At 37.0% G+C, this 22,829-nt stretch overlaps 1 protein-coding gene across 1 annotated transcript in view; it reads left to right on the top strand.

The window, feature by feature from the left end:
• The window catches only part of LOC127650634 (NLR family CARD domain-containing protein 3-like), a 222,841-nt gene that overhangs the window by 107,859 nt on the left and 92,153 nt on the right, over positions 1-22,829 (top strand). Inside the window, 1 exon segment of the mRNA XM_052136193.1 lies at positions 3,299-3,379. Coding sequence (XP_051992153.1) covers positions 3,327-3,379 — 53 coding nt within the window. The 5' untranslated portion in view covers positions 3,299-3,326.

The raw sequence follows: 22,829 nt of genomic DNA on the forward strand, positions 1-22,829 counted from the left end.
GTATTTTTCTGTTATTTATATTTCAGTGATCTGACATCTTGTTTCAATGACAGTTACTGTACTTTGAAATGTGGAATTAAAACGCCAAATGGAAATTTGTCTGGTTTGATCAATCATTATTCTTGATAAACTGCATGCTATAAATATATATATATATATATATTTATATATATACAATAAGCGGCGGCAGATCGCTCGAAAAAAGCGTTTGCCTCCGACGGTCCGCCTTCGATATAACGGCGGCGGAGCGGCGGATGGCCAGCGGGCCGTCCGCGGAACGAAGGCGGTAGGAAGGCGGCTGCCGCTTTTAAAAAGCGGCTGCCGCCGGCAGACCGCCGTCAAACGTGTTTGCGATATCGCCATTCTGCCGCTTCTACTGCCGCCGGCGCACCGCCAGCGGACCGCCGACTTACTGCTATCTGGGCAGCAGGGGGGTTCACCATATAATCGGATATCACGATATTTTAAATGTGATTATCATTCAAATATTTTTTACATATCACCCAGCGCTAAAGCGGTTTAGAACAACATGAGGCTGAGAAAATGATGACAGATTTGTAATTTTGGCTCAACTATCCCTTTAAGAGCATGAAACACCTGCTGCACCTTTAAATGTTGTTTGTCTCTTTCAGACTCCTCCTCCTCAGGTGACAGGTGAAAGTGAAACTAGTAAAACAGGATCCATTTTGTGACAAGAGCAGAAAATTACACGACGAGAGAAACAGAGAAAAAGTTTGACAGTTTTTGTTTCACTGAATCGTCTGAAACAATCAATAAATTCATTGTGAAGTATTTTGTAGGTGATATTCTAGTCAGTAAAGAGGAACATCAACAGTTCTTGACAGGTGAAAGTGAAACTGAACTGCTGCTAAACAAACCAAAACTCACAAGACAACAATAATAAACCTTTCAAACTAGTTTAATCTGCCGTTATTTACTGGCACAAACAATGATTTTTTTTAGATGATTTCAGAGATTTTTTGTCATCTATTCTTCAGTTTTCTAGTGTTGTGATTCTTGGTTATTTTAATATTCATATTGATGATGTCTCTGATAAATTTGCTCTTAACTTTCTGAATATCACTGAATCTTTGAATCTTACTCAACATGTTTCTGAACACACTCATATAAAAGGGAATATTCTAGATCTTGTCTTTATCTTTGGTTTACACATTAACTCTGTTTATCTGAGGACCTTTGAGTCTCAAATCATAATCTTATTTTATTTGACTTGGCCTTTAATCTAAACTCATCATGTGGTAGTCGGGTATTTCTAAGTTACCGTTTATGACTAAGGTTTTGGAAAAAGAGTTTGCTAATCAACTAACAGCTGTTTTGATGCCTATAATGGATTTGAGAAATGTCAGTCTGGCTGCCGTCGGTTGCACTCGACTGAAACTGCTCTCCTCAGAGTTTCAGATGATTTGTTAATGCAAGCTGATGCAGGTAAATGTTCTGTACTGATTCTTTTAGATCTTGCAGCTGCTTTTGACTCTGTCGATCTCTGTATATTAGTGGAAAGGCTTAGAAAAGGTGTTGGTGTCACTGGAACAGCCTTGAGGTGGTTCTCATCAACAGCATCTGTGTCCTGTGGTGTTCCCCAAGGCTCTGTTTTGGCTTTTTTGCACTATATTTGTTGGCTTTAGGGCAATTAAGAAGTATATTTCCGGGAGTATGTTATCACTGTTATGCAGATGATATTCAACTATATATTTATTTTAAGCCTTATGAAATAACTAAATTGTCTATTACTATAAATTGCATAAACTCTATAAAAGATTGGATGGCTGAAAACAACTTGCAGTTAAATGCAGAAAAAACAGAAGTTCTTGTCTCTGCTCCTGCTGGTGTTCTCCCAAAGGTGATGGAAACTCTTGGACCTTTATCTCATTTTGTTAAGCCTTCGAAATTTGGGTGTTTATATGGGACAGACCTTGAGTCTTAATCAGCATGTAAATTCTCTTGTTGTTTTTATCAGTAGAGAAATATTGCTAAACTAAGGCCAATTGTGTCCACAGTAGAAGTGGAGATGATTATACATGCGTTCATTTCCTCTCACCTTGATTATTGCAATTCTCTTTTTACTTGTCTTAATGCTGCAACCTTGAAACAATTACAAGTGCTTCAAAGTCATCAAAGAGATCACAAGTAACACCAATTGAATTTCTTTACATTGGCTCCCAGTAAATTCTTGTGATGGTGTTTAGAGCATTGCATGGTCAAGCTCCTGCTTATATAAAAGAGTTGATGCAACCTCATAACTCCAGCAGGAATCTGAGATCTTCAGAACAGGTCTTGTTAGCTGTTCCTCTCTCGAGACTAAAGACTAAAGGTGATGCGCCTTTGAGGTTGTTGCTCCCAAATTGTGGAAATTGTGGATTTAAGATCTGTGGACTCTGTGGTCATTTTTAAAAAGCAGCTAAAAACCCACTTATATAAAACTGCTTTCATCTCATTTGTATTTTTATGCTTCTTTGGTTTTCTATTGTGAATGTTAAGCACTTTGTGACATCTGTTCTAGAAACTATAGAAATAAAAATTACTTACTAAATTACTTGTATAAAATAAATAGATCTACTGATGATTGCATCAAATCAAACGTGTTTTATGACACTCAGAGTTTTAAGACTGTTGGTAAATCATTGCAGATGGCTGTAGAAACAGTGTAATCAGAGACTGGTTTTATGACTGAGTAAAGTGTGCCATGGTTCATTTGGGTGACAAGAGCAGGAAATTACACGACGAGAGAAACAGAGAGAAAGTTCGACAGTTTTTGTTCCACTGAATCATCTGAAACAATCAATAAATTCATTGTGAAGTATTTTGTAGGTGATATTCTAGTCAGTAAAGAGGAACATCAACAGTTCTTGACAGGTGAAAGTGAAACTGAACTGCTGCTAAACAAACCAAAACTCACAAGACAACAATAATAAACCTTTCAAACTATCAGCTACAGTAAGACATCTAACAGATATCTAAGTATTAATCACAGCAGAACAAACAGATACTGAGACTTTTGCTCTTTTATCTGAATTGTCAGTATGTGTTCAGTTTCTTTGACACTGAAATGTTATTTCTTCTATTGACTTGAAACGTTGCTTTGTTTTCTTCTGTTGAGTCTTCTGATGTTTTCTCTTTATGCTGGTGTTTAACATGTCATAAAAGCTGACAGTCTGCAATTGAACCTCATTGATTCATTTCTAATGGAATATTCTAGAGGACAAATAAAAACAAATATGTGTCAGTATTGAACAAATAAACACGTCACAAATATAGATGATGTCCCGTTTGTTGACAGGTGTTCAGTGGACTGTTCAGATGATGTCATGGACTCCACAAAGGATCTCAGTGGACAGACAGACACAGGGAAGGTCAAGAGGTCAGAGGATTTCAATGCTTTAATAAAATACACTGATAGATATTTCTGATATGCTGCACAACACTACAGTATAAAAACACTGAGGAGAAATGAGAACAGACTGGATTATCTCAAGTATAAACATGTGAAAACAGCTTTAGGGTAAAGTGAGATCTACAGTAAGTTGACAGTGAGACCGGTTTGATTCAGTGACAGACATAACTGGAGAAATGTACATTATTTAGGATTGGGGTCAAAGGTCATTTGTGTGTATGTTTCTCCTGTAAATGTAAATTTGGTTATTTAATTCTTGTGAAAACAGTTTTTCAGAAAGCAGCACATTGTATTGTATAGTGTACATTCGAACCTCTTCAAGTGAGTTGATTAGCACACCACCATATTATATATTATAATATTCTCAAGATGGAAAGAATTCAATGTAAAATGAGATGTAGTCATTTTCTCTAACTGACCACTGCTACTAAAAATAATAAATATTGATTTCAATGACAAAATGACACTGAAAACACTGGAAAAGAACATGTTACCCCCTTGAAGAAGAGAGAAATATTGGGAAGAGTAAAACTGAGAAACTGATGAGAGGAAAAGAGTGTTTGTGAGAGTTTGTAGTTTTTAAAACAGTGTTTAATTGCTGTTGTGTTTTAGTGTCATTCATGGAGAATCTCCTGAATCCAGCTGTGTGTCCATGAAGAGTGACGGGTCAATGGATCATCCACCTGGATTCAGTTCAGGAGCCCCTTGTGCTGATGTGAGGTGAGGACTCTCATGTTGACTGACAGTATGAACGTGTACACCACAGTCTGAGGGACGATTAGAAAGAATCCAGTGTAAAAAATATAAATCTAAAAGGAAATATGCAATTATAATAAAAAATATAGCTGCAAGCAGCGATGGCGGGCCCAAGCCGGTGGCACCGCCACCCCCGTGCCTTTAGGGTTGCTGTGCACGATGGGCAATAACGTAACCTCGCTTTGACTGTCGAGAAGAAGATGTGTGCTGTAGAGCTCGCATCATTGTGTGCCCTGCAAAAGTGCGCATCGAGGGCACATATCAACCACAAAGTATGCATGAGCACCCTTCCGATACCTAAAATGAAAAATGAGACACCCTACGGTCTCATGGAGTTAATGGACACATGAAATAAGTACACAAGACTGAAAATTCATATGAAGTGTGCCATTTAGGACAGGGCCTATGACCGTGAACCACAATAGTCACATCTATGAGGTAATTCAAATGTAGAATAATTTTTAATGTCATAGGATGTCATAGGTCAATATCTTTTGCAGCACTTAAATGTGTTAATCCAGAAGGCCAGTATTTATCTGGAGGTCTTTGTACAGGTTTATCAATGTAATTATAATTTACGCTTATGTGTTCCTATGCACTGCAAAAAATGATTTTCTTGACAAGTATTTTTGTCTTGTATTCCTGTCAAATTATCTAAACTTTCTTAAAACACGATTTATTTACTTGTCAAGCAAAATGGGATAAGATATTAAGTCTTGTTTTAAGATAAATCTGACTAAATTTAGTGAACTTTAGACTCAAAACAAGAAAAAAAATCTGCCAATGTGGTAAGCAAAATAAACTTAATTTAAAAGGAAAACAAGTTTATTTTGCTTATCCCATTGGCAGAATTTTTTTCTTGTTTTGAGTCTAAAGTTCACTAAATTTAGTTAGATTTATCTTAAAACAAGACTTAATATCTTATCCCATTTTGCTTGACAAGTAAATAAATCGTGTTTTAAGAAAGTTTAGATAATTTGACAGGAATACAAGACAAAAATACTTGTCTAGAAAATCATTTTTTGCAGTGTGATATGCAATGGAAGTACATTTTTATGTTTAACATGGGTGTATTCACAATACATAGCATACGATATAATATCTTAAGATTATTTGTCATTATGTTAAGTACAGCATTACAAGTTAAGATAGTAAATGTATTTATATATTTTGTAGTAGCTAATATAACAAGCAAGTACACTGCGGGAATTATGAATTATACCAATGGAGTCGTAAGGATTGCTTTTATGCTGCCTTTATGTGCTTTTTGGAGCTTCAAAGTTCATTTGCATTGTATGGACCATTAAATTTTTAGAAGATATGAGGCTTTTAGTTGTTCATTTTTTGACATTACACTAATCCCTTGCCAAAGCAAAACCGTTTGAGATATTTATTATTTATTAAGAGATATTTATTGAGATAGTGATTATTTTTACATTTTACATGCCATTCAAAAACGTGGCATTTTACAACATAAGAGAGAAATAAAAAAAACTTAAAATAATACCATTTGTACTTTTCAATGACTTGGGATGTCTATGTTCAGGGCGAAGGCTAAATTGTTACTGTCTCTTTAAGAGGCTTTTATCGCATGATACGATATTCAAGGCACAGTTCAGTTTAATCTTTTGAGAACTGAGAAGTATCATTATTTTCGTTTTGTGCCGTGCTTGTTGCATCTGTATTCACTGTGAGATGATAAAATACAGAATGGCTGATTTTGTTCACTTGAATTTTGTGACGTGTTTCAGAAAGATTATCGCGGAGACAGAGACTGAGCACCCTGTTATTTCCGTTATTTTACAAAAGCACAAGGTTTTGTTGTTATTTTCAGTGTACACAAATAAAAGTACGACTTTTAGTTTGTGATGATGTATTAAATGTATCTGTATGGGCACAAATAACGCAGTATTTTGATTAAGTTGTTTCGAGAAAAAAACATAGCAGGACGTCAACTGGAATAATGCCAGAATTCAATATAATTATACCAGATTTCTTTCTCAACTGTTTGTTCACTTGAGACATAACTCCCCAATATGTATTTTTACACTTTGTTGTATGAAATTGTCCATTCAGACAAAGCGAAATCTCATCGGAGTGCGAGCGTTAGACGCGACGCGGCTCGATCGCTGTGTCACTCAATCTGCTCGCAAACATGTATTTGAGTTGTTTTGACATTTGTTGAGTTGAATAGTGTAAAATCGCTTGAATGTTCAAACAGGCAAACATTGTATACAACCGACAAACCTTCGTGAAGATGCGAGCAAAAATGATATCGCCTCGCGTGTTGTACAACCCTAAATCAACATCATTCTCGGGAGTTTTGATACGTTCGGATCGAGCAGCCCATCCCTACTTTCTTTAGACATATGTTTCATGTGTTGGTTTTAATAAAGACTCGGAGTACTCATAAAACTCACAGAACGAAATATGCGTCACACTTTACTGCGTTCTCAACAACATGTACACAAGTCTTCTTCATACGTTAAAACAACGAGAATACAGAAAATAGGCTTAGAACTCCACCTAGTGGTTATATTATAGAATTAAAGGAGAAATTACATGAGACAGCTTTATAACTGAAATGGCTTTAACTGAAATAGACAAGTTTAATATAACTATTCTGATAAGTGTATATTTCCAACATCATGTTTGTGTTATCCGTTTCTGTATGTTTTTGTGACGTGTTTCAGAAAGATAATCGCTTAGACAGAGAGATAGTTTATTTTCATCTTAACCGGACATCACAGTTGATCACTGCAATAATTCATAATTCAATATATTGATACCCGATTTCTTTATCAACTGTTTGTTCAATTGAGACATAAGGGGGTGATTTCAAAGCATTTTGAAAGTGACACACTTCCTTCTGCCAGTTGGTGGCGCTATAACTTTGACTCACAATAGTCACATCCTTGCGATCGGCCTCTTACAGCGAACACACTGCTGAAGTTTCATCGAGATCAGTTAATGTATGCAGAAGTTATAACACACTTCCTTGCTTTTATGCTTCCTTTGTGTGCTTTTTGGAGCTTCAAAGTTCATTTGCAATGTGTTCCACATTCAAACCAAAATATCTGACTTTCTGTTGCTCTGTTTGTTCACTTGAGACATAAGAGGGTGATTTCAAAGCATTTTGAAAGTGACACACTTCCTTCTGCCAGTTGGTGGCGCTATAACTTTGACTCAAAATAGTCACATCCATGCGATCGGCCTCTTCCCGCGAACACACCGCTGAAGTTTCATCGAGATCAGTTAATGTATGCAGAAGTTATAACACACTTCCTTGCTTTTATGCTACATTTGATGTGCTTTTTGGAGCTTCAAAGTTCATTTGAAATGTGTTCCACATTCAAACCAAAATATCTGACTTTCTGTTTCTGAGTGTGAGGGTTTGATCCAGGAATGAGTAAATTAATACCAAAAATATGAGTGTCAAAGTAAACTCAGCCTTTGCATTTGTGTTTGACACCCTAGTGACGTAACAGTACCATGAATGTAGTTTCAGGGTGTGAATTAGTGTTAAAATATCTTGTGTGTGTATATCACAAGTCATTTGATTGTTGTCCAGTATGCTAGCACCCCATTTCTTTGAAATGTTCACACTTGAATTGACATGGGTTTTATGATAACTGTGTACAGCATACTATAAAAACCTCTGAATTTGAACTATTGATTTAGCAAATGATTTCTAAAATCTTTCTGTTCTTTTAAGTAATTCTATTGAATTGTTGCCTGTATTACAAAGAGCAATACTTCTTTAACCACATCTCTACCATGTTTCACAACGTTACATGGAGCACTTGATGGGTAAAAAGAAAAATGTTTGTAACAAAATAAACCCTTTTATCTCCCTTCTTTCACACTTTTGGTTGTCACCATGCTTTTCAATGAAAGTAAGCCATAAAACACCAGGAAACTCATGGCACCATATTGTTTTATTGAACAGAAATACACAAGACACCATTAGGTCTGATCAGGGGGGTGTGTGCGTATTCTGAAAAACCTCCCACCCCAGACCTCTGACTTCCTGTAAGAGCTCAGTATCGATTGAAAGACTTTGGGTGGAAAAATGTAAGAATCTTTGTTACATTTTACAATGAATGTATGGTATTTCATTTAAAATGCTCTTTGTTTAAATAAATTGTATGTTTTTTGTTCAGCATCTTTAAAGCGGTAATGCTAGAGATATGTTAGACAATCTAATGTTTAAAAACACTTCTCTTTGTCAAAAGTAAAAATGCAAGACAACACATGTTAAAGATACATTAAACTATGTGAAATGGTTTATCGTGTTTAGTAAAATAATTCAAAACACAAAACTTTTATTTTTGTTAAACTATTTGTTCATATTTAAATGGATGTGTGTTTTGCTGCATTTTATCTCATAGTTAAAATAAAAATGTAGTCAGAATTCTATAAAAAAAATAAAAAACTTTGCGTTTTAGTAACATACTGTTTGCTAAAATACTGTTTTTTGAAAATAAATGCCATTTTAAACGAGTATAATGGCACGTGTTAAACACCCGCTGCATGTCTCAACTGTGACCCTTGCACACAAAATACACTAGACATTCTGTTTTAAATGGGTTGTGTTGTCAAATCTGAAGAGCACATGTAATGTAATGAGTTTTTTACTATGGCTTAAAATAAAATATTTTTAGATTGACTACCGAATAATACACGTGTATAAACATCGTATTACCTAATGAAACGTTTTAACCCCTTACAGAAGTAAACAAACATATGGTTTGAAAGTGTAAACAACACACCGTTCAGCCTGCTTTTACAACGAAAAGAAGAAATAGTTATATCCTTTGTAGCTGTTTGATATTGACACACTTCTGTCGATCTGTTCTTTTATGTTGATACGATGTTGCTTGTTGGTTGCATAGTTCTGAGCATTGTACTTTTTTAAGTTTAATTCTATCATTTTCATCAGTCACATATCGAGAACTTGCACTTCGTTTGGCATTCTCTCTCTATAACGCTTCATATTCAATTCAATGGTCTCATGTCTCCATTGCTTTTATAACCCCGCTTTTGTCTCTCATGTTTAAGACGTGTTGTTAAACGTACATTGCATTTGTCAAATCTTTTGCAAGTGTAACAGTTATGTTATTTCATTACTTGTCAATGCCAGAAGATAAATCACACAACCACTCAGACTATTTCACAAAGACAGTTTACTTTATTAAACATCAGATTAATAAGTCCAGGCTGCAATACAAATACTGCGATGCAGCACACGTTATAAAAACACAACAGCGAACTCAAGATCCACTCAATTCATTCACAGTTTTACCCAATTCACCGCACCCCCATAGGACGCAACACCCTCCCCCTCCCCTGATCCCTTTCCCAATACAGTTCCCGCACTGGGGACAGAGACAGACAATACATCCATACAATGTTACATATAATAATTTAAAACACTTCCCTTGTCCTGGGTCGGCAAGACCCCTCCCTATGTATGAAGTGCAGGCGCGGGTCATTCCAGCGGCCGCAAAGTCACACCAGGATAATAATCAGTTCATGTCCTTTGGCGGATTCTGATACCAATAAAGTCCACTGACATGCACAACTGCCAGAGGGAGGGGTTGGGGAGGGGAGGGGAGTGGAGGGTAAGGGGGACAGGAATTAAAAGTTCAAATGTACACCAATTAGGTCATAAAGCATAGGCCATAAATATTTTTTGTCACAATGTACAGCAATTAAGCCATAAATCAGGGTCATAAATAATTTTTTGTCACAAGGTTCACAATCACACCACAGCTATCTGACGCCATCTTCTCTTTAAATCTGGGGTTCATGATGCACCGCGACAAACTCAAAATGACGTATAAAAGTTTAAAACACATTTTATTCATGGCTCTCTTATATAATTCTCAACAGAAAAATACACTTCCCTTAGACTAGACAACAATTGATCTCATTTTGCTTTCCATATTTAACGACCGCGCATCTTTCTGTCTAGTGATTTAACTCAGCGGCTGTTTTTATTATAATATTATTGAATGTATGTTTTTAGTAGGCGGTTGCGCGTGAAGAAACGACCCATTAATTTACAATATTAATATGTTTAGTTAAAATCTCTTTTAGAACTGAATAATGCAACATTGGGATGTTTGATAGTTTAATCTGTGCCTGAATCATTTAAAAGGACTGTCGATAGGCTATACCAAAACCCCCGTTGTGAAATATTCAGAGATCAAAGATTTAAATTGACACTTCGAAATCTTGGCGTACCTTATCACTACAATACCCCCATGAACACAGATCCAATTAACAACCCTAAGGTCTGGTCAAAATACAAATTTAATTAACCCCCAGTCATTTCATCGTCTTTATGTCTGAGTAATAAAACGAATTATCATTACACATGCCCCACCACAAAACATCTGTCGATCGTCGCCTTTTATGTCTGAATCATAAAATGAATTACCCCGCCGCATGAAAACGAATCCCCCGCTGCTCAGCGCCTTAAAGTCTGGATCAAAAAACGCCTTATCAATTTGGATGCTCTCAAATAATTTTGATTGTAAAAATGCAATACAACACGTGTTAAAGTTACAATTTATAATGCATACTATTTCAATGACAATATTGTGTTTGCCAATCTGAACATTTGGTTTAAAATACGTTTTAGTCTCTGGTAAAAGTAAATAACACTTGTTAATCGTTTATTCGTTTATTTTAAAGTGTCCGTCTAAATGAGTTTGCTCTGCCAGTATCGTCTGTTTGCGTAAAATAAACTAATATCATTCAATATCCACTGTTTTAGAATCTCATGGTTAAAAATAAAAAAAATTTAACAAACTTTTGTATTAAAGATATTTCGTCAAAGATTTCTATATAAAATAAACCTGTTTGCCAAAATACTGTATTTTCTAGTGAATGTTGTTAAAGTTTTTATAATTTTAGAGTGCCTTTGCTGTATTTGCCAACTTGATAAATTTTTTTAAAACAAAATTTCAAAGTTTTCGTTAAATACATTTAAACCTTTAAATAATGCTTTAAAACACACAAACACTGGGAGGGGGTTAAGTCCCACCCCCGCGGAGGGGCTTGTCAACTGATCTTACGCCATTGTCATTTTGGATGAGATCATGAAAGGACTTTAAACGGAGTCGTGTAAGATTTCTGTCTTATATAGTTAAAATTATATATTATGTTTTTAGAAAATGTATCATGTTTGCTAGGTTAATGTTAAACATAGTCTTACTTACATCCCTTATCGCTGAATGAGTTCATGAAAGGATTTTAAACGGTAGATTTTGTGCTGCATTTTACAATTTATGCTATTTAAAATGCTCTTTGTTGAAATACTATTTTTAAATACATTTAATGTTTTTGTTCAGCATCTTTAAAGTGACAATGCTAGAGATGTGTTAGACAACGTAATGTTTAAAAACACATTTTCTTCTCTTTGTCAAAAGTTTAAAAAACAAAACAGTTTTTTCACCAAGCATTAAACCCCAATAAAGACATCATTTAAACACATTTTAAACGTAATACTACTTTTTTTGTCATCTCAGTTTTCCATTAAAGATTAATAATCTTTCTACTCTTTTAAATACACAGATGGGGGTATCAGAACAGACACGTCATATCACAGCATGTACAACTGCCGGAGGGAGGGGAGGGGCCGGAGGGAAAGGTCAAATGTACAGCAATTAAACCATAAATCAGGGCCATAAATCATTTTTTGTCACAACGTATGTAATACATACTACTTCTGTGTTTCTTCAGTGTGTCACGCAGTGACCGTGTAATGAGGCAGACAAGGAATGAGGATCTAAGAGCAGCTTTTAATGAACACAAAAGATGAACACGGTTACTCAGAGTGTAAAGAAAAACCAAGAACAGGGCTTAGAACAAGACATGAATACATTCAACAACTGACAACCGGTGAGCAAACAAACAGGGCTTTAAATACACAAAGGACTAATGACAAATTAAACACAGGTGAGGACAACAGGAGACAGCTGGCAGTGATGAGGGCAGGGAATTATGGGAAGTGTAGTCCATGTGGAACATTAATTGATGGTTATAATATTAATAAATATCAACTAAATTCCAAAATGTTACTGGTGAAGTAGATTCTTGCACACCCTGTTCACAAAAAACAACAACAACTGGAAAACATCATTCATTATAATTAACTAGATTTTTATTTCATTAAACATTTTGAATGTACTTGGCTACAACGTCTTATAGGATGAATTTAAAATTATGATTTAAAATCAATTTTACATAATTTAAGCAACTATTTTCTAAATGGGGCCCCGGGTTGGTCAGTTGCTCGGGGCCTCAGAAATCGTAATCCCGCCCCTGCTTGTAATGTCCCGTTATGTCGTGTTTTGTGTTCTGAATGATCAAATAAAACACACGTCCTCACTGCAGCTTCAGGATTTCTCAGTTCATTAAAAATGAAAATTGTGTCATAATTCACTCACCCTCATGCAGAAGACACAAAAGCAGATGTTTTAATGAATATGGTGAGTGGTCTTGTTAATACAATGGCAGTGGAGAGTGACTCACTTTAAAACTTAAAATAAAAGTATAAATGTGTAATTTTTCACTGTAAATCTTGACGTCTGTTGTGCATTCATGAGTGCTGTGAGAGATGTTTGTTCACAGCGGCTCGAGTGTTTATGTGAGAACTTATGTTGATGTTAGTGACATTGCAAGTTCTCATGTGACATATAATATATAAGACACGTCATTAAATGTGTTTTATTGCACTGGATGTTGAAATTATGTTTTCAGATTACTAAAAAAAACACTTGAACTAAACTCTGTTTAATTGCTGTATTAGTGTCATTCATGGAGAATCTCCTGAACCCAGCTGTGTGTCCATGAAGAGTGACGGGTCAATGGAACCTCCACTTAACTTCAGTTCAGGAGAGTCTTTGATCAACTACAGAAACAAACAGGATGAATCAGAGTCAACTGCTGGGAAAGTGCCATTGGACTCCATTTTTGTGGTATGTGTGTGTGTGTGTGTGTGTGTGTGTGTGTGTGTGTGTGTGTGTGTGTGTGTGTGTGTGTGTGTGTGTGTGTGTGTGATATCATAGTGTTACTGAATGGAGATTTGTTGTTTGAATGTTCACTGATTTCAGGAACTTGAGCACAAAATCATCTCTCTGATGAAGAAAGAACTGAAGAGTATCAAGAGACTACTGATCTCAGATTCCCCAGCATGCTCTGAGAGAGAGGAGGAGGATGATGAAGGTCAGAGCAGAGTCAGAGAGGGGTTTCTGAAGATCACACTGCACGTCCTGAAGAAGATGAAGCAGACAGACCTCGCTAACACAATTCAAACCAGTAAGAGCTCGCACTCACGTCACTATTACATCACGTCACCTTCAGAGGAAACACACAGTGTCTGGATTCACTCAATATTAGTGAAAGAAAATAAACTTAATGTCTAATGACCATTAAACATCTACATCAATTATAATTCCCATTTCCTTTCCTCTTTACATCAGAACTGATTTCTGTGCATCAACAAAAACTCAAAACAAAACTAAAAGAGAAATTCCAGAGAATTACTGAAGGAATGTCAAATCAAAGCAGCTCAACACTTGTGAATGAGATCTACACAGAGCTGTACATCACAGAGGGAGGGAGTGCAGAGATCAATAATGAACATGAGGTGAGACAGATTGAGACAGCATCCAGGAGAGCAGAGACACAGGACACACCAATCAAATGCAATGACATCTTTAAAGCCTTACCTGGACAAGACAAAGCCATCAGAACTGTGCTGACTAAAGGAGTTGCTGGAATTGGGAAAACTGTCTCTGTGCAGAAGTTCATTGTGGACTGGACTGAAGGAAAAGCAAATCAGGATGTTCACTTCATATTTCCACTTCCTTTCAGAGAGCTCAATCTGATGAAGCACAAAAATATCAGTTTGATGGATCTTCTTCATCAGTTTTTCACAGATACAAAAGAACTGAGATCAACATTCCTTGATGACTACAAAGTCATTTTCATTTTTGATGGTCTGGATGAGTGTCGACTTCCTCTAGATTTCCAGAACAATGATATTTTGTGTGATGTGACAGAATCGGCCTCAGTGGATGTGCTGCTGACCAACCTCATCAAGGGAATCTGCTTCCTTCTGCTCTGCTCTGGATCACCTCTCGACCAGCAGCAGCCAATCAGATTCCTCCTGAGTGTGTTGACCAGCTCACAGATGTACTGAGGCTTCAATGACCCACAGAAGGACGAGTATTTCAGGAAGAGAATAAAAGATGAGCGTCTGGCCAACAGAATCATCACACACATGAAATCATCAAGAAGCCTGTACATCATGTGTCACATACCAGTCTTCTGTTGGATTTCAGCCACTGTTCTCCAGAGACTGTTGAGTGAAGCAGAGAGTGCAGAGATCCCCAAGACTCTCACTCAAATGTTCACACACTTCCTGATCTTTCAGAGCAAACTGAAGAGCCAGAAGTATGATGGGAAATGTGAGGTGGATCTTCAGCAGGCTAGAGAGAGGATTCTGTCTCTGGGAAAACTGGCTTTTCAACAGCTGGAAAAAGGGAACCTGATCTTCTATGAGGAGGACCTGAGAGAGAGTGGCATTGATGTCAGAGAAGCGTCAGTGTACTCGGGAGTCTGTACCCAAATCTTCAGAGAGGAGTTTGGACTGCACCTGGGGAAGGTGTTCAGCTTTGTGCATCTGAGCATTCAGGAGTTTCTCGCTGCTCTGTATGCTTTTATTTCCTTTTATCAACAGAAATCAGGTCTCTTCAGTAAGTTTAGGTCATCTATGAGTGATTTCCTGAAGAGTGAGGTGGACAAGGCCTTACAGAGTGAGAACGGACACCTGGATCTTTTCATTCGATTCCTTCTGGGTCTCTCTCTGAAGTCCAATCAGACAATCTTACGAGACCTACTGACACAGACAGGAAGCAGCTCTGACAGCAAACAGGAAATTGTTGAGTACATTAAGATGAAGATCAGGGACAATTCCTCTCCAGAGAAATCCATCAATCTGTTCCACTGTCTGAATGAACTCAATGATCATTCTCTAGTGCAGGAAGTACAAACATACGTGAACAGAAGAGATATCAATCGTCTCTCTGGAGTCAGTCTCTCTCCTGCTCAGTGGTCAGCTCTGGTGTTTGTGTTGCTGAACTCAGAAGAGGAGCTGGATCAGTTTAATCTGAGGAAATATGATCCATCACATGAATGTCTTCTGAGACTGCTGCCGGTGATCAAAGCATCCAGAAAAGCTGAGTGAGTAATTTAGTGTTTTAATCTCATTTTATTGTAATTAAATAGTAGAGGTTAGATTATAATGTACTTTGTTAGGTTAAAAACAACCCCTTATACTATTTTGATGTTTGTTTGGTTTCATGTGTTACTTTTTATAGTTTTACCTTCATTTTAAACAGACATTGTAGCCAAATAAATTCAAAATGTTAATGCAAAGTTAATAATCTCATTTAATATAACAAAAGCATGTTTTCTACAGTTTTCCACTAAATAAATACAAAACGATACTTTATTTACTTTATACTGATCCTTTATAATTTTTATTTATGCTTCCACATACAATAATACACATCCGCCTCATAAATAAATCATAATTTACCTGCATATATGTAAAGGTATCAATGGAAAGGAGGAGGCGAGAACCGGCTTTTCAATATAAATAATAGTTTAATGATAAACATAAAAGACAACATAAACACACAAATGACGGACATGTCCGTAAACGATCTCTCTCTCCCGCACGATCCTCTGCAGTCGACCTTTAAACCTCAGAGGCTTGATTAGCCTAATATTGGACCGGGTGTGTATGATCACGAACATGATGTGCAAAAACCCAGTTAAATATGATACAAAACTGAATTATTATCGGGGGACTCAGTCAAGTTTATTATTATAATACTGAATAATTATTACTATTATTTTAAGCGTTTGATTGTTTTATACTTTAGTAATTTATTTGTCATATTGTAGCTTCCTTTATTCCTGCAATGTTTATTTTCCACAGTTTTTCTGTTTCTGTTTTAATAATCCTTTAATGAATTTGACTAAAAACTATATTAAATTATGTTATACTTAATATATAAAATTACATTAAGATGTGAATAATATAGTGATCAACATTTATTTAGATTGGTAATGAATTATTAGTTTAGACGGCTTTATGTCAAGTGTTTATCTTTGTTGACTGATTTACTGAGGTGACATTATTGTTAAATTAGAAGATTGTACACAGAGGAAAAGAGAATTTGGAGGTAAATATTGTGTTATCATCTGTAGGTAATGTTTTCATCTAAGTGTAATCAATAGATGTTTAACTTCATGCAGCGCTGTGTGATCAGATCCAATCAGAGTTTGACTTGAAGCAGTGCATGTCGGTTAGAAATGTTGTGTGACTTAAGATGGCGTCAGTGCCGCGTCACCGTGATGTATGCCATTAAAGAACCGCGAGAGCAATTCAAGAACAGCTGGCTGGCAAAGCCAATGCAGCTTCTCCAGAGTGGTTGCAAGAGCTCTGATGATGTCACAACTTATTCATGATTGGCCAGAATCACAGATGACAATGGCGACGTGTGTTTCATGGGATGCGACACGTACTACTTTTACTACTTCAGCTATGTCAGTCTGAGAAAGAATTAAGAGTAGTATGATGGTATGCCATTAACAAGGTGTTAATTATGAAATCTCCAGTTCCAATAAACACTCACTAATTAATGTTTTTATAACAGCACATTATTTATCTCATATTATAATATGTTTATCATAGTAATATCATGTTTATTCCTAAAAACAATTCAAAATTACTAAAAATATGGACTCCTTTATTGGTATCAAAATAATTCGACCTTTTCAAATCAATATTTACATTTCAAACCTGAGTTCTGATTACCACTTCATCTGTAATAAACAAAGCAATCATTGTGGGATCTTCTGTGACTAATGTGGGTTCAGCACATGTCGTGAAGCAGAATGTGTCCGGCTTGACGGCTCCGTTTTCATCTCCTCCCGCTACTACAATTGGTAAATCTTGCAGATCGATAAGGCAAGCTGCAGTTGAAGTTGAACTCACTCAATAAATATTCATTAGGTGTATCTCAATCAGCTCTCTTGTTCACTAATCAAAGCAATGTTCAGGGAGTCAGCCATTTTTAGGGATGACCCAATCACAAAATCATTCCAGTGCACTGAAACATTCTCTCCCTAACAATTCTCTAAATGCACCATAAAAACCAGAGAGCATCGTTGATCACTGTGTTCACTTACCAGAAATGTTGTCATGTCTTCTGAAATCTCTCATGTCATTATAGGAGGAGTGCAAGTATAAATACATGATGTCAAAGCCTTATTTTCTCTTTAAAAGATTGATAGAGTAAATTGACTTCTCAGCTTAATGCCAAGTGTTTTACACGGTTTCTGAAAAACAGGGCCACATTGTGAAAGAGAAGAACCTACATTTGCTGCCATTTAAAACAGCTAAACAATTTACTTTTTTTTGTAGCAAGTTATTACGTATGATGATGTCACAGTGACATAATTTTTTGTTTACATTGTTAAAACAGTAAATTATCTGATTAGTGTCTAGATTAGGCTTAAAGAGGCCCTATTATACTTATTGGTAAGTAAGTAAAGTTTTTTATAAAGTGCTTTTCACAGATAAAATCACAAAGTGCTGTACAGGAGGATAAGTAAAAACAAACAGTATAAAATGTATATACATATGTAAGATTAAAGTGACAATAGTGAAAACCCATCAACCAAAAGCCTTCTTAAATAAACATGTTTTCAGAGCCTTTTTAAAAGAGGCAACAGTGTCTGCCAGACGCATGGACAGGGGCAGGGCGTTCCACAGTCTGGGAGCTACAGACTGAAATGACATGTCCCCTCGGGTCTTATAACGAGTCTTAGGGACTGCAAGCAAGTTCTGGCCAGAGGACCGGAGAGTGCGGTCAGAGGAATATAGCTTCAAAAGGTCCAGGATGTAATGTGGGGCCTGACCATTTAAGGCTCTGAAAGTCAGCCCTAAAATCTTGAAATCAATCCTGAATTTTACAGGGAGCCAATGGAGATCCAGTAAGACTGGTGTTATGTGAGACCTTCGAGGGGCACCTGTTAAAAGTCTAGCAGCAGAATTTTGAACAATTTGCAATTTGTTCAAAGCAGACTTATTCAGACAAATAAAAACAGAGTTGCAGTAGTCAAGGCTTGTTGATATGAAAGCGTGAATTATTATTTCCAGATACTTTGACAACATTTTGGGAATTTTAGAGATGTTCCTAAGATGATAAAATTATTGGGACATTACCTTTCCATTAGTGTGTAATATAGCTGTTTGTGCATGTAAAAGGTCTGCAAAGTTACAAAGCATAAATTCCACCCCAAAGGGTGTTACACTCTCGCACAGAAAACACTGCTCCTGAACTGCGTGAAAGACATGGTTTGCAGTCCAGCCATTACTTCTGTGACATAGCTACGTCACTATGTGGCACATTTGCCTAATTCACGCCTCAGGAGTGCGCTGCTCAGGCCTACCATCCTTTTAAAAATTGTATCCCCTTGCATACTTCACTCTGTCACATGGACTTGGATGTATGTCACTGCTTACGTTGTGCGAGTGTCCAATACCTTTTGGAAGACATGCAATGGGTTTAACTGGAACAACCTAAACCATTGATTTCTTGGAGCGTGTTGCAGGCTGATGTCACTTTGTGGAATTATTTCGTGATTTTTGCACCTGAGAAAAATATTTGGCTTATGTATAAATCATATATGTTTAATTTTATTTCATTAGAATTACTTGTTTGACAGGATTAATCAGGATTTGCACAAATTTAAATGTTAACATAACAATGAACCAGTGGGGATTTCTTTAAGACTGCAAGGGAAGCTCAGCTTCCCCTATAATGTCAAAAAAATAATGGTCAAATATGTACTATTGTGTAAACAATTTATTGACTAAAAATGCGTTAGAACACGTTCATCTCGAAGACGAGTTAGTTCAGAATCAGCTACATTACATATAGCAGGTCGGCTGAATCGATTTACTTCTCATACATTCCCGTAGCGTCAGTGCATTTCCCTGTTGAAGCCGAGCGTCCATTGACTTCAATGGGGTTGCTCTGAACAGTTTTTTTCAGTGCTCCGAAAATAGACGGTCATTGGATAAATGCTGCGATTATGTCCCGCCCACGGACGCTCAGCGTCTCTGGGGGTGAATGAGGAGTGGGCTGGCCCGGACTCCGGGCTTCAGCGTGATGATTGGAGGATCTGTCGAAAGACTGCATCTCCTTTTGATTGACAGCGAATCTGTACTATAAGAAGTCACTGAAGCTATTTACGCTCAGTCCCATCACGGATTTCTCAAGTGTAGTCGAAAGACAAACTGCTGCAACCTATTTCTTTATATTTGTTTGGCGAAATTGCTAGTCAATTTGCATAATATATTTCACACAATTATACACCACATTCCTTGTTTCAGTTTTACCAAGTTTAATATATTTTGTTTTAGAGCGTTCGTTCGTTCATTCATTCATTCATACAGTAGGCTAGGCTAGCGTCAGTACGGGTGAAACTGCGCACGATGGCAGACGGTGCTAATATTGTCAACCTGATTTTGGCGAAGCCATTTGAAAGTCTTCCTTACGAGGAAAAAATTAGAATTAAACAGCAGGGCAGATCAACACCTAAGATTGATTTAGTGCAAAAAATAGGGAAAAATAACAGGTCTTTTCAGCTCTCCTGGTATGACAAAGTTAGCTGGCTGACTGGAAGTGCTGTGACAAATAAAAAGTACTGCTGGCCATGCCTCTTGATGAAACCATCTCACTGGATGTGTTGTTTGGTCAAAAGTGGGGTTTGGAGATCTGTCTAACTTTGACAAGGCATATAAAAGACATGAAAAGAGCAATGAACATGTGAGTGCATGTGCAAGATTAAGTTGCATGGGCAGGATCAGGGTTGAGCATGCAATCAATGAAGGTGCTCGCATTCAAGTGACTAAACATAATGAAACAGTCAAACAAAACAGGGCCTTCCTAAACCGCCTTATTGATGTAACATCCTTGCTTGGCCGACAGGAGCTGTCATTTAGGGGACATGATGAGAGTAGTGAATCATCCAACAAGGGAAATTACAGGAAGTTCACAGAAACATTATCTAAATATGACTCTGTACTGTCCACACAATTAGAGTCCTCAACTGTGTTTTCTGGTATGTCCCGTACTATTCAAAATGACTTGATCTCTGCTCTTGCAGCCACCATTTCTGATCAGATCAGAGATGAAATTCAGGATGCTCCCTTTTTTGGATGGCAATTGGAGCTACATCTGCAGGTGTAGAAAGGAGCTTCTCCTGTTTAAAGCGTCTCAAGTCCTACACCCGTAACACAATGGGCCAAGGTCGTTTAAGCAGCCTAGCTCTGCTGGCCATTGAGAAGACACTGGTCAAGTCACTGGAAAAGATGCCTAGTTGGTACGACAGAGTCACAGTGCATTTTCTCGAAAAGGAACGTAGGGCAGAATTTACTTTTAAATAAGTTTATAATGTAGGCCGAAAATGAGCTTCCCCTCTTTGAAAGACCAGCAGCCGCCACTGCAATGAACAGGCTATAACTGTGTGATAAACAGTTTAAGTATTATGCTGTTAATATATAACTTTAATAAACTGCTTAATTGACCTAACTTCACTTCCATTATACATTAGAGTTGTTTTGGGGAAGTTCAAATATGTTTTCGAGACAAAAATTCTTAGACATCAGGATATTTTGCAGGAATTTGGACCCAAGTGCTGGGATGCTAAACAAAGAGCTTTTATGAAAAAAAATTAAAATACACACCAAAAACTCTCAAAGTAAAATTAATAGAACCCATTTGAAACTAAGAAAATAAACAAAACACCAACTGGAGAAACAGACTAGGAATGACTGACTAACCAAACTCACAAAATGATCTAACAGACACAAGAAGGTAGAAGGCACAGTATGTAGAGGGAGAGCACATGAGGAACAAGTGATGACAATCAACACAACAAGGATCAGATGAGGAGGTGTGGCAAGGTGGAATGAATAGGCAGAGTAAGTAGAGCACAAGGCTGACACAAACACAAAAAAAGACATGTGCTCAAAACAAATGCACACATGGACCAAAACAGACAGAACTCCAGAACAAAACAAGTTGGGCAGTCCAGACTGGGTCTTGACAGTAGAAGAGCTTAAAAACTTAGCCAACGTCTATGAGCAATCAAACACAGTGGCCATATTTTATTTCTTTGTACCCAACAGCTGTGCTGAGAAGCCTTCACTAAAACATATAGATTGACACACTGTTATCTTGTCATTTCTCTCAGTTTGATGGGCTGCGATCTGACAGAGCAAAGTTGTTCAGCACTGGCCTCAGTTCTCAGCTCAAACTCCTCAAGTCTGAGAGAGCTGGATCTGAGTAATAATGACCTGCAGGATTCAGGAGTGAAGCTGCTCTCTGATACACTGAAGAGTCCTCACTGTACACTGGAAATACTGAGGTTTGTGTTTGCAGATTTATTAGTACATTGGAATATACAATATGAATATATTGTGGTTCATAGCTATGACAATGAAACAATAAATGGCTCAGTGACTGTCACAACCCTTCATTTCAAACTGTAGAGCATTCACTCTGTTATTACCATTTGTTATATAAAACTGCTTTTTATCATTGTGTCTTTATTTGTTTTAGAATTGCAGCTTGTAGATTCACTGATCATTGCTGTGAAAGTTTGTATTCAGTTCTACAATCATCAAAATCCCTTAGAGAGGTGGACCTGAGTAACAATGACCTGCAGGATTCAGGAGTGAAGCTAGTCTCTGATGCACTGAAGAGTCCTCACTGTACACTGGAAATACTGAGGTTTGTGTTTGCAGATTTATTAGTACATTGGAATATACAATATGAATATATTGTGGTTCATAGCTGTGACAATGAAACAATAGATGGCTCAGTGACCGTCACAACCCTTCATATCAAACTGTAGAGCATTCACTCTGTTATTACCATTTGTTTTATAAAACTGCGTTTTATCATTCTTTCTTTATTTGTTTTAGATTTGCAGCTTGTAGATTCACTGATCAGTGCTGTGAAAGTTTGTCTTCAGTTCTACAATCATCAAAATCCCTTAGAGAGCTGGACCTGAGTAACAATGACCTGCAGGATTCAGGAGTGAAGCTGCTCTGTGATGCACTGAAGAGTCCTCACTGTATACTGGAAACACTGAGGTTTGTGTTTGCAGATTTATTAGTACATTGGAATATACAATATGAATATATTGTGGTTCATGGCTGTGACAATGAAACAATAAATGGCTCAGTGACTGTCACACCCCTTCATATCAAACTGTAGAGCATTCACTTTGTTATTACCATTTGTTATATAAAACTGCTCTTTAGCATTGTTTCTTTATTTGTTTTAGATTTGCAGCTTGTAGATTCACTGGTCAGTGCTGTGAAAGTTTGTCTTCAGTTCTACAATCATCAAAATCCCTTAGAGAGCTGGACCTGAGTAACAATGACCTGCAGGATTCAGGAGTGAAGCTGCTCTCTGATGCACTGAAGAGTCCTCACTGTACACTGGAAATACTGAGGTTTGTGTTTGCAGATTTATTAGTACATTGGAATATA

The sequence above is a fragment of the Xyrauchen texanus genome, chromosome 10 (genome assembly GCF_025860055.1).
Source record: "Xyrauchen texanus isolate HMW12.3.18 chromosome 10, RBS_HiC_50CHRs, whole genome shotgun sequence".
In the NCBI taxonomy this organism is placed as follows: Eukaryota; Metazoa; Chordata; class Actinopteri; order Cypriniformes; family Catostomidae; genus Xyrauchen; species Xyrauchen texanus.